At 39.4% G+C, this 15,790-nt stretch overlaps 1 protein-coding gene across 4 annotated transcripts in view; it reads right to left on the bottom strand.

Moving 5' to 3' along the window:
• The window catches only part of KIDINS220 (kinase D interacting substrate 220), a 77,862-nt gene that overhangs the window by 23,104 nt on the left and 38,968 nt on the right, over positions 1–15,790 (bottom strand). For all 4 annotated transcript variants that reach the window (XM_048296152.1, XM_048296151.1, XM_048296153.1 and 1 more), the window contains one exon: positions 15,401–15,563. In XM_048296152.1, the coding sequence (XP_048152109.1) occupies positions 15,401–15,563 (163 nt within the window). The remainder of the gene's footprint in view (positions 1–15,400; positions 15,564–15,790) is intronic.

The following is a 15,790-nucleotide window of genomic DNA, read 5'->3' as shown; positions in this document are numbered from 1 at the left end:
TCTCATTTTTAAACTAACTTTTTGTAACAGGAACAGGCATCCTAGAAGTTGATCAAAATCTAACCGTGCATCCATTGCAAAAAGTGGGAAAACAACCACCTGCTTTCAAGCAATTCACCTTCTAAGAAAAAGCCACAAACAAATGAAAATAACAAAACCATGAGACATGATCAATGTAAGGGACTGTTCATGCATTATGGCTATTGTCAAGCAACAGTGGGGGTTTTGTGAGCACTAGTATAAAGGCAAGTTTCAGGAAGGAACAAGTAGAAGGATTAAATGTTAGTCTTGTGGAAGTTTATGAAAAGCTCCTACCAAGCAAAGTGATGAAGGCTAACATTGTTGGTCAGATGGACCTATCTTATTTGAGGTTTCATCTCATAGTACTGGTATATCAAATGAGAAATGTTAATCTAAATTAAAGATTACTAAAATGAAAAAGTATTTCTCACACCCAGCATAATAAAAATGTAAACAGTGAAAGAACGCACTGAGAATGGTGAATACAGTTACAGTAATGGCTATAAAGTGACTGTGACAGCACTCCATATGGATACCAATGAAGTAACCTCACTGTACATAAAGCAAAAATAGAAAAAAACTGTGAGGAGAAAAATATAAAAAACTTTATATAAATATAAAATTAATTATGATTTTTAATGGCTCTTTTCAAAGACATATCAAGACTACAGCTCCATGATAAAGAGCAAGAGCATAGATATGTTGGCTGCTCTGTGAGCTGCTGAAACTTGCTAAAAAGAAGAAGGTAGCATAGAAAAAAGAAAGTGTAAGAGTTTTCTCTGATTATTGGACAGTTAAAAGATCTAAGGCAACTACCAGTGCTGTCATGGGGGAAATAAGTGCACTGATGCATGCATGGGAAGGGAGGAAGGAGACTCTCATGCACACTCAGTAAATCATCAGTACACCAGGAATCTCTTACATTAAATAAATTCACACTCACATTGTGTCTATGAAGAGGAAAAAACCATAAAACATTTTAAAGAAACCCCCAACTGGTTGTAATTTAATTGTATTTTTAATAGAACTAATGAACTAAGTCTACCATTAGCTGAATAATCTTACCCTAGTTCACAATTTCTCTGCTTTTAAAAAGCAACAATCTTTTTTTATCTTTATTTTTAGATCCTCCATAAACAGTAGAATTTTATGTACCATGGGATTATTCCAGAGACAGAAGTGGCAGATTTACACAAAATACTTAGCATTTAATGTTAAGAAAAATAAAAGAATTGAGAATCAATGTTACATGCTTGAAGTAAGTGCAACTCCATTACATTAAAAATGTATTTCAGCTGTGCTAATCTTTCAATCTGATCTTTTAAGACATTCTTGCCATATACTAAGAGTAGAATTAACAAATTCCTATAAATTTTACCAGAAAACATCTGAATGGACCATGTACCTAACAGATGGAGAATACCACCAGGCCATGCTGTCATAAACAGTATCTATGAATAACTTCATTCATAGTGAGAGACTACTTTATAGCACAGGAAAAATGTAACAAATATAAAGCATAAAAGCAAGTGTAGCCTATTTTAACAAAGGTTCTAATTCTGCAAATCATTATGAGACACTGTCCAGATGGCAGTTGGATTATCCACTCTGGGGAAGTTCAGTGTATGTAAGGCTTCAGAGACTCCAGCCTTAAGAGAATAAAAAGTGATGCATCTGTGAAAAGACAAACTGGACACTCAAAGGTTACAATTTCAAATAATGGGAACACTTCATTCTCTGGCAGAGTTTAAAGAAATCTAATAGAAGCTGAAAGCAGTCCTAACCTCAAGAAGTGAAGGGCCAAAAGAAAAAATAAGAACTTTGGCAGTATCAAAGAAAAGCTTGTATACTCCACAGAATCTGAGAAGTGCATATTTTACACACTAATGTTTAGCTACTACCTTAGGTTGTTCTATTTTGCCTTATATAAAACTACAACTAAACTGATTGTAAATGTGTCTGTTTTAAATCAAACATCAAATGGTGAAAAAAACCAAGATCCTTAATGCACACTTTAGTTATGTATGTTAGTTATATATATTTACTGTAAGTATTTGAGTCAGGACTTCAACATTGGAAAAGCAAAAATTAAGTCACTTTTCAAGTCAGGAACTGAAGAGTTAAAAAGTGGCCTACTTCAACACTTCAATCTACAAAATAAAAAGCCAAAAGAGAATGTGACATAGATTTAAATAAAACACACAGCTGATGAATCACATGAAACAAATTAGCTGATTTTTAATGCCAGCTCTACTTAAGTCTGAATGTGAACAGTGTTCCGAATACGATGAACAAAGCTACTGTTCAGAAGCCAATAGCCCACTGCTGGTGTGCAGATTGAAGTCTCTATTCTAACCTCCTGAGCTCAATGTCTTAAACTACGCCTTTGAAAGAAATATTTATGTAAATGATAATCTTTTGGCAAAGAGCCACAAAAACCATACGTGCCTGCACTTCTCAGATAAAAAAATAAAAGGTTAGCATGTAAAGCACTTTAGGAGTTACTTTCTCTAAAATATTAGCATGCAGATCTAAAAATAAAGCACTGTGAACACACTATTCTCATTTTGAGGCTAGATTCCTGAGGCAAAAGAATTATTTTTAAAATCAGAAGCATCAAAAAGTGTCAGTGTTACAGACTGTCTGTTTCCAGGAGAAACTACTTGAATTTAGAAGGAATGAGGCTAAAACAAAACATTACATTGATTGAAGTGAACCTTAAAAATTCATTCCACTACTCTTCATATCTCTTTCCCATAAGCAGGTGAAATTAAAAACTGCTTTCATTGTGGAATAAGTTGTATTCCAACAATGATGAATTATTTCTGCTTTTTCCTCAAATACAGATAACTTAGTACAAGTACACAGAGGCACATCATCTTACCTTCCATTCAAGAGACTGTAAATAAGATTCAAATTTGTTCTAATTATGTTCACCTTGTACTTCCATGACTGACTTAGAAAATAACCACCATGGTCTGACAGTGTGTCCAGCATTGAATGTTGCCAGCATAGCTCAGGCGAAGGTGCTAAGCTGTTGGGCTACACATGGCAGCCCACCTATTGACCATCTACTTCACTGCCCTGCTAGGTGGTGGCAAAATGGCAACAGCCAAAATCAACCACCTTCATCTGCACTGGAGGCTGCACTAGAGGTGCCCACATAGCCTATGTCATTGGTTACGTCAGGCCCTGAAATATGCCAACAGGATTTACCCACCTCTTCCCCCCAGGCAGGGATTTTGGGGCCTGTGCTCAAGGCTGGATCTGATGCAGAATAGCTGAGGAACCAGGCTGTGGTGACAAGAGCTGTGAGAAGCATCACTGGAGGGCTCTCTTGCCTGAGTTAAGAACAGCTTTTAAGCTCAGGCCTTTAACCTTGGTCCTCCCCTCTTGACCTTGACCACTGGCTTAACTTCCTGCCTTGACCTAAAACGTGCCTTGTGGCTAGAGGCCACCGGGCTGTTTGCTGTCCCTGGTTACCGTCACTGAACCTGCTCCCACCTTCCCATTTGGCTACTGTGGGACTGCTCCCCTTGCTCACAATGCCGTGCCTGCCTTGCTGTCCTCCTCAGCTCCCCGCTCCTCTCTCATGGAGCAGCCTGCCCTGCTGTTCCCAGACTGGTGAAAGGTTAACTTCTTTACAAGCCCTCATACCCTGAAGGGCTGGTCTCCCTGCTTTTTCCAAACCTCTCTCCCTGAAGGTGAAAACAAAGAAATGCTTCAAATTTATCTTTGCACACCTTATTTTTTTTACCTCGTGTGTTTCACAGGAGCAAGCAACTGCATGGACAAGAGTCATTTAACTTTTTCACTCCATAAAAAGCAAATTACTTAATTAATTGCTATTAAATAATAGAGCAACAGAAGGCACGAGCATGAAGGCATGTCATGTTTTATCTATCATGTGCTTTTTAATTTTTTCCTCTCAATACGATACAAGTCAAAAATGTTGCTTAAAATAATGAAATAATTTGTCATTAAAAATGAGAAAAAAATTTTTCCAGAGATTTGATACTGAGAAACACAAAACTAGAAAACCTCGGCCGCTATGGAATGCAATATGAAATTTTGATGCTTAACAGTCTGCTAATTAGACATCTGATCTCTAATACCTAATAATCAAATCCTACTAATACTATGCTTTGCTCTTTAGTTACTTATCCTACTTTTCTCATGTCTGGTCAGTATAGTGACAGTGTTAAAAGCTCTCACCACAAACGGCTCCAGGAACTTTGCAGTACTATCAGCAACTGTGCTGCAAATATTCTCTCAAACTGAAAATTGCAACAGGTCATTTGGACACTGAAAAAGAACATTTGCTTATAAGCCCATTCGTATAAAGACAGGAATAAAAAGTCATTGCACATTCAATACTATAACATAAGGAACTAAATGATTTATCTCAATAAAGACCAAAAAAGAGAAAGCTATAGTTTGATATATCTATGTAGACAAAAATTCAAGCCCCCTCAGCGCATATTAAGCAGAAGAGACTTCACGGAACAGATGCAATAGCTATTTAAAAACTCCTATTACCATAGGTATTCAGGAAAGCTTGCTTTGCAAAACTGACTCTATTCAAGTACCAGCGGATAAAGCACCTCTCCTCAGTGCTCCCACTTTTGATCATTTCGGAAAGAAAAAAAAATTCCGATCCTTAAAAGATTGATATTTATTAAACTAATCTTCCACACCCAGTATCCTGCACTGTCACTGAGCCATATTAAAAAGTTCTGGTTTTTAAACAACTCTCCAGAACACACCCTACATTGGCATACTTTAAGATAAAGTGTTGAAGCAGTTACAAATGCCCGGATTCATTCACAGCTTTGCAGTGCTATTTGAATTACAAAAGGCAAAAGAATTTAAAAAAAAAAAGGTGGGCATCAACCACCTACTACTCAACTGGTACACTGCCTTTTAACACTGAGACCACACTATTAGCCCAGTAGGAAACATAATAACTTTATGTGCCCTGCATTTTAAGTAAGAGACAATAAAAGGAAATGGAAAAACAAAAAGGTTAAATATTTTAGAAGTAATGCCTCACTGTGAGGTCTACAAGAATACTAAATTGTCTACTTAAAGGATGTGATTTATTTAAACCTGGCCTGGGCAAAGATGATTGCAGAGAACATTATAATCAGAGTGATGAATGTGGCACCTTCCACAGCTTTTTCATTTTTAATTTCTATAATCACTAAATAGCTACACTTCTTAAATTAATACATCAATAGGCATTAAGCAACTCACAAATCCCTCAAAAGTTCATTTCACCCTTTTTCTTAAAAGGTGTTTAAACAGTGTCAAAACTGGAATTAACATAATAACTTTCCAGAAAAGTTACATTTCAATGATCTTGCTCAATTTTAACATTTAAAATTTCTACAGATTGGCTGAAAGCATGTAACATACTTTTCTAAAAGAATAATTCAATAGATACTTGTCTAAAGCACTGTAATGAAAAAGTAAACAGATAATGCTTATCATCAGTTTTTATTTTACTTCTTTTCTTCTTACTTATGTATATTAACAAAAAAACCCTCAAATGATTTAAACAAAAGCTTTTAGCTCAACACATAATTGCAACAAAATTACAATAATTGTACCAATTAAAATAATCCTGAATGAACAGTTTGTCATCTTAATGTTCCAATGGTTATAGAAGGATCTACTTAATTAGCTGAAATTGCTTTTCAATGTTAGTATCAAATGTCATTTGTTAAAAGTTGAACGATTTTGAAAATAATTTAACAAAGCAATTTTACAAAACACCAAGAACCAACATTTTCTTTTCAGCTGAATAAAGCAAGCAGATGTGTCATCAAATTGCTATAAAAATAAATGAGCCTTTATATGGAGAAAAATAAATTTTACTCCTAGTGCTACAGAATACTATGTTTTTATGAAATCAAATTCTTTAATAAAATAATTTCATATCATTTATATCTCGGTGGTATTTTTAGTATTCTATAAATATACTTTCTTAAATTGAAGTAGTAAACAATGAAGGAGAAATAGTCCACCGTACATGAAACAGAAAAATGTTTTAACCTAAGTGATTTCTTAATTTGATTACCATGGGTGTATCACACAAGAGATCTAAACCTATCAGGAAAACACGGCACCAATGAAACCACGCGATAGAACTACAAATCTATAGTAACGAACTGCCGTTTCACTTGCAACTAAATTCGTTTTTATCCGTTTAATTTCAAGAAAAAAGGAAAAAAATAAAAGAAAAACAGAGGATGAGTTGTGTAGTAACCTGAAATTAAGTATTTCTCTGGTTACCATTATTAGAGATAACTGTTTCTGTGGTTGATTTCAAAAAGGGATAACTTCAGTAAAGACCAGAAAAAAAACCCAAGCAAGGTAATATACCAGTGCTGAAACTGGACTAGAACTGAAGAAATTAAGAAACAACAATTCTTTTTATTACTGATAAATTAGACAAAGAATGTATATTCCACAATTCATCCCTTGGAATGGTGTTAAGAGTTGCAAAAGCATTAAAATGAAAGTAATAAATGAGCTATGCCTTGCTTAGATCCTTTAGTTCCCTTGATCCCCCCCAACCCCCCTCTCTCCTCCCCATCCCCCCCCCCCCCAAAAAAAAAAAAAAAGCTGAAATAAAGAAAGCTGTTATGCTATTCTTCTTCTAAATTCGGCGCATTCTGCCTCGGCACGTCGTACTGCCATCCAATTTGCCATCCATCATAGGTAGGCATGCACATATATGTGCACAAAGACTTTATCACAGAGGTTAAATTAAGCCCAAGTGATGGATGAATTACACGTTGCTAAGTTTTAAATAATGGTTACCTACAATTCTGAGGGAAGTATAACCATTTTCTTGTCCTGGAAAATATCTTTTTTCAAAATCAAAGAGCTAGGATTCTTGATTGCCATAGTTTCCTTTCCAAAGTTTCAGCTTTCCAAAAAGCGTATTTTCAAGGAGATTAAGTAAGGGTGAAGATCCTAATCTGAACAGATGGCTCATGAGAGTTTCTTCTATCCTGAGCCAAGCTCTTCTGTTCTAATATTTTTAATAAATACATAAAAATAGTATCAGAAATTCAGGAACCATCAGCTATTTGCAAATATTCTCATAAAAAATTGGTAAGTCTGGTCTTAATATTCCAGTTTGGTCAAAGCCCCTGTCTTAATACCCCACTTTGGTCAAAGTCTGTGCAAAGAATGACAGGTAGGACTGACTCGTGTCTTCAAGCTGACCCTTGCGCCTTCAAGCCTAACAAGCAGATTAACCTCAAAAGCAGCCAATAGGAAGCACTTCAATAGAAGGTTGTGTGAATACCTGAATTCTGTAGTGTTAAATAAATTGTATATTCCGTCACGGGGACAAGCATCCTCCCCTCCCCATCATCTTTAGGCACTGAGACAATAAGTCATGGTCTCTCTTCGGACTATCTCCTCAGATACACCAGCCTTACATTTCTCACAGTTTCAGCAGGTAATGGCTAGAATTTTATTCAGAAAGATCCAGAACTTAGATCCTAACCCCGTAAGAGAGAGGACAATATTTATCACAGATCTACCTAATTCCTGGGTGAATGTTCTACCTATGTCTGGTATCCAGGCATAACCATGAGGAAATTCTCATGGATTGTGATCAACTTCATACTGACTTTCTTCTTTCCAAAGAGCTTTCTGTAACAGGTAGTAGCTCTGGCAGTATGTTCCCTGCCATTTTCTTTTTAAAGGCCAACTGAAACTTTTCTACAGTGGCCTTGCCTGCCTAGACAACACATCAGCACCGGAAGGTTCCTGCACCTTGTCACACAGCCTGTCCCAGCACTTGGTATAATTAATTTAGATACATTTATCTTCCAGTTAAAGTAGCCTTTGCTGCTGTGCTTTGTGCTGAACCTCATTCTTTCCTCCTGCTGCAAGCATGCTCAAACCACATTCTTTTTGTCTTTACTTGGCTTTTTAAGGGCTTCAGTTACTGACTGAATAGGTTCTAGGTGCAAGGTAACCTAGGCCTTGCTTTAGCAATTCTGTGCATTCACAACAGCAGAACCGTTGATTTCACAGGAACTTCAGGGGTAAAAATTCAGACCATCCATAGTTTTTCAAGTGTTTAGAAATTTACAGTTATTTTCTGAAATGCAATACAAGACATTCTTGAACTCAAGAGGCACATGCATGCCTGAAGTTTCACTTTCAGTTGTAAAAATCTTACAGTCCAGCTACTAACAGGTCTAAGAAGTGGTAGACTGGTAAATCTGCCATATCCAGAAGAGAACTGGTTAGCTCATAGATACAGAAACTCTCCCTAATGCCTCCAGAAGGACAAAAGCCTCCAGAAGGACAGGCAAGAGAGTTACAAAATTACTTTAGTGATTTCTAGGAACATCTTCCAATTGACAAAGTACTGCAGACTTTTATTTCTGCCATGATAAGAAGGACACAAAGACATAAAATGTGTTCAGCACATTATCTTATTTAGTGAGGCAATTTAACGAGGAAAGGGACTTCAACAAGAAGACATTTCTTCTCATACAATCAGCTTTAATAGCATGATTTTTGTTCAACAAGGCGGTAAAATCAAATCCCTGATATCTTTAGCCTTAAGAAGTAGAAAATATCAAGAAACAAAGACAACCAAGACTCACAGTCTCAAAATGAAATGAAAAAATAAGACTTTTGGGGAAAAGAAATAAATGAATCAAATGTCTTAAGAATGAGGAGGGCTTGAGAAGAAAGGAGAAAGTAGTCCAGCAAAACCAGGACTCATCACTGCTTGATGTAAGACTACAGCTTTCCTCAGCCTCTTAAATACATTTGCTACTTTGGTACAACCATTTTGAAATGTGATGATTAGAAACTCAGTCTTTAGAATTTAGAAAAATTACGTATTTGTATAACACAATACATTCTGCCCTTCCATGGACTTGTTAGGAACTCCTAAAGATACTGTTTCATTTTCTGACTGAGGTGGGGCACTGCCCATTTTTCAGAGAAATCAGCAATAATTTATTAATTCCTTTCCTTAGTGCACATTGACCATCCACTACTGCGTTAGCAGGATTATAGGTTAGATTATTTTCCCCAGTAAGGTATGATACCTATATGCACAATGACTTTGATCTGCAACTTACTCATAGCTACTTCCATAACCCTCTGTGAAACTAGTTATCCTGGTTATACCCTCACATGGCATCTCCTCCCTCTGTCAGACCATTCACAGGTATGTCAAATAGCATAAGAATTATCTTTGGAAACCTCACCTGGAAGTTTCTCACGAGACACATACTCCTATCTTTCACTTCCTTCTTTTGTTTTTCTGAGGCAATCGCGTCTGTTATTATCTTAGATTTTAACACATTTAGATATTCTTACGTGAAGATCTTGCTTAAAATGTCTTAAATTTCAAAATATTTCCTTGTCTTCTTCCTCTGTTCCTTGACTCTGTTGAGAATTCAGTTTCTTGAAGTGTATCTTTTTTCTACAAAAGCCACAGTGACTTTTCCCAAGATACCATTTATTTAGATCTGGCACTGTCATTTATTCTGGTGTCATGGACACTTTATTTGCCTTCACAAGAGAGCACATTCCAATAGCTGGCTAATTTACAAGTCTGAAAAGTCTCAGTTGCAAACATTCAACAGAAACTTGCTTTAATCTGACAACTTAATTCTCTTAGAAATTTATTTGCAGAAAGCCCACATATTTTATTCCACTTCAGAGCCTTAAAAATTTGCCTTTTGCAACTTCTGCAAACCACTTTGGCATTACACAAAATTGACATTAGGAAGACTCTTTACAGTAACATGGAAGAGAATGCAGCACAACATAAATGTAGAGGAATATTAACTCTACACCACAGCTATAAATAAAATGGTAAAGATAATTAAATTAGACCAGGATGGAGAGATGGGTAATGACAGTAGTAAGCTTGACCACTGAAGAACCTAAACACAAAAGGGGAAGAAGAGGCAAAATGAGAATTAAGATCTTAACCTGGTAAGGAGAGAAACTACATGAAAATCCCAATGATGAGAAAAGGCAACACATAACCTGAAGGAGTAAGTACTAGTACTAATAAATACACCAGGTGGAAAGCAAGACCAACCAGACCAGCAGTGAGAGAGAGGCTGAAATGAGAGGACAGAAACAAGATGATACAGCAGGTTGGTTTAAGGAAGTAAAAACAGTAAACACATTTTTCTCAAGAATATAGACTGAAAGCCAACAAAGCAGATTCAGCATTTTCTTCTCAAAATTTGCCACAGTTACAAAGCATGGGCCTGGTTCCCCCCTACAAAAGATTCAGAGCATAGTGCCTCTACCTTTTACTGTAAGAGATGTTAAGTGACTCCAGTTCATAAAGATTCTTCACAGAGGTGTGCCTGTGTCACAAACTGAAGCCTAATTTTCTTTAGGGGGTTGTGATTTTTCTTTCTCTGTTTTGGGTTGGGGGATTTTGTGGGGTTTTTTGTGTTTTTTAATTGTTTTGTTTGGGTTTTTTGTTTTGGGCTTTTTTTCTTTGCTTTTTGTTTTTTTTTGGTTTTGGTTGTTGTTTTTGGGGGTTCTGTGTTCTTTTGGGGGGTTTTTTTGTGAGGGTGATTTTTTTGTTTGTTGGGTTTTTTGTTACAAACCCTGGCAGAAAGTTCCCAATATAATGTTCAGTAGGTTTTTCACCTCTGCATAGTATGATACAGGAAAGATACACTTCTGCTGACAGACCTGGTTTCATACTCATCAATATAGTCGTCGATATTCTTCACAGTATCTATAGAAAAAGACAAATTTACTTTCCCCAAGAAGCCTTCACAATAAGAACATATTAGTTAGCTTTATTTTTAATGACAAATTGAAGCACAGATGTATAGGTATACTTATTTAGTTACCAATTTGAGATATCCATTTTTTTCGGAATACTCCAGCAACTGAAAGCAGAGCTCTCAGCAGCTCCAGATATAGCTCTGAACACCGAGTACTTAGCAGTATCAGCCTACAGAATCATAAGCTGTACACCACCTCCCCACAGAGGCACAAATACTATCCAAGTGAAAGGTACTGCAGAGGTGACTAGTCCAGAGCATCATGCAAACTCTGACAAGCAGTTGTGGAGCAGTTTTTAGTTGTCTTACTTTAGTTATTGCATTCTTTTCAACTCCAACAGATAGCACTGCAATGTGAAAGAAAATGGCCCTCTCCTTTACTGCAGTTTGCAAAATTAAATTCTGGACGTTACAAGATGGGAACCTCATGGAGGCAAAAGAGCACATAATCATGGAAATCATATATCAGTGTGCCTGCAAAGAGGGGAATTAGATAAAGACTACATTTATTCTTTTTCTTCTTAGTGCTTGACTACCCGATTCTTTTCATCGTCCTGTATTTTTTGTATGTTGTGAAAGTATCGCTTTCCCTCGGAAATACGGAAAGCAAAGGCTCTGGTGCCAGCGCTCCCCGCGGCTCCGCCGAGCAGGGAGCGCCACCTGCCGGCACCGCGCCGCGCTGCACAGCCCCTGCGGCACCAGCGCTGCTGGGGACAGCCCCACCGGGGACACGGCCGGGGACAGCCCGCCCCGGGGACACGGCCGGGGACAGCCCCACCGGGGACACGGCTGGGGACAGCCCGCCCCGGGGACACGGCCGGGGACACGGCCGGGGACAGCCACACCGGGGACACGGCCGGGGACAGCCCGCCCCGGGGACACGGCCGGGGACACGGCCGGGGACAGCCACACCGGGGACACGGCCGGGGACACGGCTGGGGACAGCCACACCGGGGACACGGCCGGGGACACGGCTGGGGACAGCCCGCCCCGGGGACACGGCCGGGGACAGCCACACCGGGGACACGGCCGGGGACAGCCCGCCCCGGGGACACGGCCAGGGACACGGCTGGGGACAGCCCGCCCCGGGGACACGGCCGGGGACACGGCCGGGGACAGCCCGCCCCGGGGACACGGCCGGGGACACGGCTGGGGACAGCCCGCCCCGGGGACACGGCCGGGGACACGGCCGGGGACAGCCCGCCCCGGGGACACGGCTGTAGGGCACAGCCCGCCCCGGGGAACACGGCTGTAGGGCACAGCCCGCCCAGGGAACACGGCTGTAGGGCACAGCCCGCCCAGGGAACACGGCTGTAGGGCACAGCCCGCCCCGGGGAACACGGCTGTAGGGCACAGCCCGCCCCGGGGAACACGGCTGTAGGGCACAGCCCGCCCCGGGGAACACGGCTGTAGGGCACAGCCCGCCCCGGGGAACACGGCTGTAGGGCACAGCCCGCCCCGGGGAACACGGCTGTAGGGCACAGCCCGCCCAGGGAACACGGCTGTAGGGCACAGCCCGCCCCGGGGAACACGGCTGTAGGGCACAGCCCGCCCCGGGGAACACGGCTGTAGGGCAACACGGGGTTAACTGTCCCCGTCACACCCTCAGCGCACAGACCGATTATCCACCCTAACTCTTCAGCCAAGGGGTTTGTAACAGATCAGTTTTTTCACACGTGATATTTTAAAACCTGGAAAAGCAACTGTAGTACCAAAGCAGTCTCCTTACACAGAGGATGTGATCCAAGTGCGAAACTCAACAAAGAACCTACAAGATTCCTTTCAGCGAAGGGAGATGTCCAAGCAGCAACCCTAAGACTGCAGTGTCACAATAAAAAGTAGTTTGATACAAACTATTCAATACTAGGAAAACTATATACTTGATTGTGCTCTAAAATATCAAGACATTAAAAAAAACCCCTAACCTTGAAGAACAAAAAACAGAGGAAGTAACACAAACTCAGTACAGGAACAAGCTACATAATTATCAAAATCTGGTATCTATTTATGAGACTCCAAATGGGAAAGCTGCTCTATAAACTAATAAAACCTAGAAAACAGAGACTGAAGTTTTAAACAAGGAACTAACTTTGAAATGATGCTGAAACAGTTATTTAAGCCAAGTTACTTTAAACAGTTGCAGATAAAAAGAATAGCAATGACACCAAAAGGATTGCTTTGGATAAAACAGAATTTTTAGAGCTCTAGATAATGCCAGAGAAGAGTCCACAGACCTTTTCATACTCAGCATATGGTAAAGATGATCACCCAAATCACCAGACAGATGAGACCTCAGCTTTGTCAGTATTTCAGGAGAGTTACATATTTAGTTCCTTACACAGAAGCTGCTGAGAGACATCAATTCTCCTGAGCAAGCAGCAACATGATTGTTAGGAAATTTTTTTTTAATTGTTAGGAAGCTAAAGAAACTAAGTCTTTTAGCTTTATCATTTTCATATCAAATAATCCTGTTGGTATTTTGTGCTAAAGAGAAAATCCTGAATATTGGTCTTATTTTCCTTTTCCTTGTTTTTCTGGCATTGCAGGTAGAATACAAACAGCTTTCCTTAAAAGATGATGATCACCTTCCCTTTCCCAATACATGCTACAGGGTTCTTCACTCTTTCTTCACATTATGTACTCTAGTTTTATATACCAAAATTACCTATACCCTTGTAACTGTCAGCTATGAACTAGCAGTCTACTCAAGTGGCTGTATCACTTCCAAACAACCTGCGTAGCAAGAGGTACAGCACAGCAGCAGTCATGAATCTCCTTCACACCTTAACTAATAAACCACGACACGCTCCAGCTGGCACTGGGCATCAACAGCTCAAGTGTTTGTACCAACAACAAACAATCCAGAACCCAAAGAAGTTTTTCACATTCAATTCCGAATGTCCTCTCCTTTTATTCATGCTGGTTTACTACAGATTTAATATCAGTTAATACTGGAATTAACTGATATCCATTTATGAGAATAAATCAGGTGTCTAATATCTCCTCTGGTTTATCAGAAGACAAACTTTGTTATGTCTTGAAGACAGCTTTGGACTTCAAAAACTCCGAAGTGATTTATTACTGTACATGCCAATAATCAGAAAGCTGCAATGAGTTTGTTGGATAAATACTGAAAATAAAAAAATCTGAAACATGACAGAGAGCAAATCTAAATAAAGAGAAGTTTGAATGAAAAGCATGACAGGAAAGAGAATTCCTGATGATTCTGAATTCCTGTATTTAGCTGATCACATAAACATTTATGACACTAGTTGTGTGAACCCACAGTGGAAAGATGGGTTCCCAGTGCTTTACCTTTGATTTCACAGGTATATTACACTCACAGAGGAAATGCAAAACCCAGAAACCAGGTCCATACTCTAGAGGAAAGTGTTTTCTAATCATGCACTTAATTTACCTGTGAAGTTCAGTATTTCTAAAACAATCTTCCAGCTTGAAGCCACTTCAGCCTACTACTTGCCCTCTTCATCTGTTTTCAATCCTCAGCCTCATCACGTCCAATCTGTCCTTGGCCCTTTACCTTCTGGAATTTCTGTGTTCAGATCTTAACAGCACTTCAATTTTTCATTCCTAATACAACTCATTCAATCATCTTTCCCAATCAATCCTAACTCCATTCTCAACACTTCAACCATTCTCAGCCCACCCCAGACCCTCATACAATTAATCTCCTATTCCTTGACTTTCAGTGCAGGGCACACTTCCAATATTTTCTCTCCAAGTTCATCCCCCTGGACCTTGCAAAGTCTCTAGGTTTTCCGGTAACTTGTTCAATCAGTCACAATCTTCTCTCTTTACCTCAGCTGTTCTTTTCATCTGATCTCAATTATATTTTATCCAAGTCAAACCTACCTTTCTTCTCCCTGATTTTGATTCTCAGATTCTGCTTTTCTTCTATAGGCCCCACTCACAGTCACATTCTCTCTCTTCCATTCCTCCCACGTCATCAGGCCACAACCCACACATCCTTTCTCACAAGCAGAGGGGTTTGGAGAGAGATGTTCACTGGCAGCTCGGGGCAATGTGTTCTCAGTAGCAAAACCTAGACAGCTCTGTTGGACAGCAACTCGTAGCAGAAATGGAGAAAGTCATGCCTCTTTTTCACACCCCTTACATGCAGCACATGGCATTGCCACAGACCACCTGCTAAGCACAAAACCTTCAGAGATTTTTATCAGTAAGGGCAGTTTTTGCAGAGCTTATTTCAGATTAACAAAGAATTGGAGAAAATATCCAAATTGTAGCTTGGCCAAGGTAAAGATGAAAATGACATCAAGAGACAAAAGTACAGCTCGCTGCCTGTGAAAGAATTCCTGCATAGTTCTCTTTGGCTTAAATACAAAGCATTCATTCATACATGGTGCATTGCAAAAGCAATGAAACTCACTTCGAAGTTTTCAAAAATTAGCAGAAGAGGGTAAGGTTGTGGGAATCTTAGATTACAATCTGATAGATGTTTGAAAGCCATGTTATTCTAATGATCATTAATAATAACTACTATTTTAATCACTGAAAGTGCACACCATCACCAGTATAATGACTACCTCTCATAGATGGTTTTTAAAGTCAGGTGATCCGGAACACCTTCGGTCTCTTCAAGATGCAGGATGAGCCATGATGTTCTGTATGGCCACTGCTCTGTGAGATTGATCCAACTTGCCAGTCTGTCCCAATTGAATGTGATCTGATTAGCTCTCAGTAAACGACCTAATAGAACAAGGAACGAGAGAAGAAAACAGAAAGGATTTTTTCTCCCTTTCGAAAGATACCTTTTTTCCCCTTTAAAGTAACAGCTATGTTACTTTGTTAAGTCCTTTCATCTGATCTGTGAGCTTCCTGCTATTATATTTCTAGCTCAGTAAATTCAAAATCATCACAAGTTGCATCTAAAAATATAATTTTACAATTTAATAAAAATCCTTCCATATACTGGC

The sequence above is a fragment of the Corvus hawaiiensis genome, chromosome 3, assembly GCF_020740725.1.
Source record: "Corvus hawaiiensis isolate bCorHaw1 chromosome 3, bCorHaw1.pri.cur, whole genome shotgun sequence".
Lineage (NCBI taxonomy): Eukaryota > Metazoa > Chordata > Aves > Passeriformes > Corvidae > Corvus > Corvus hawaiiensis.
This window is presented reverse-complemented; position numbering and strand designations above follow the sequence as displayed.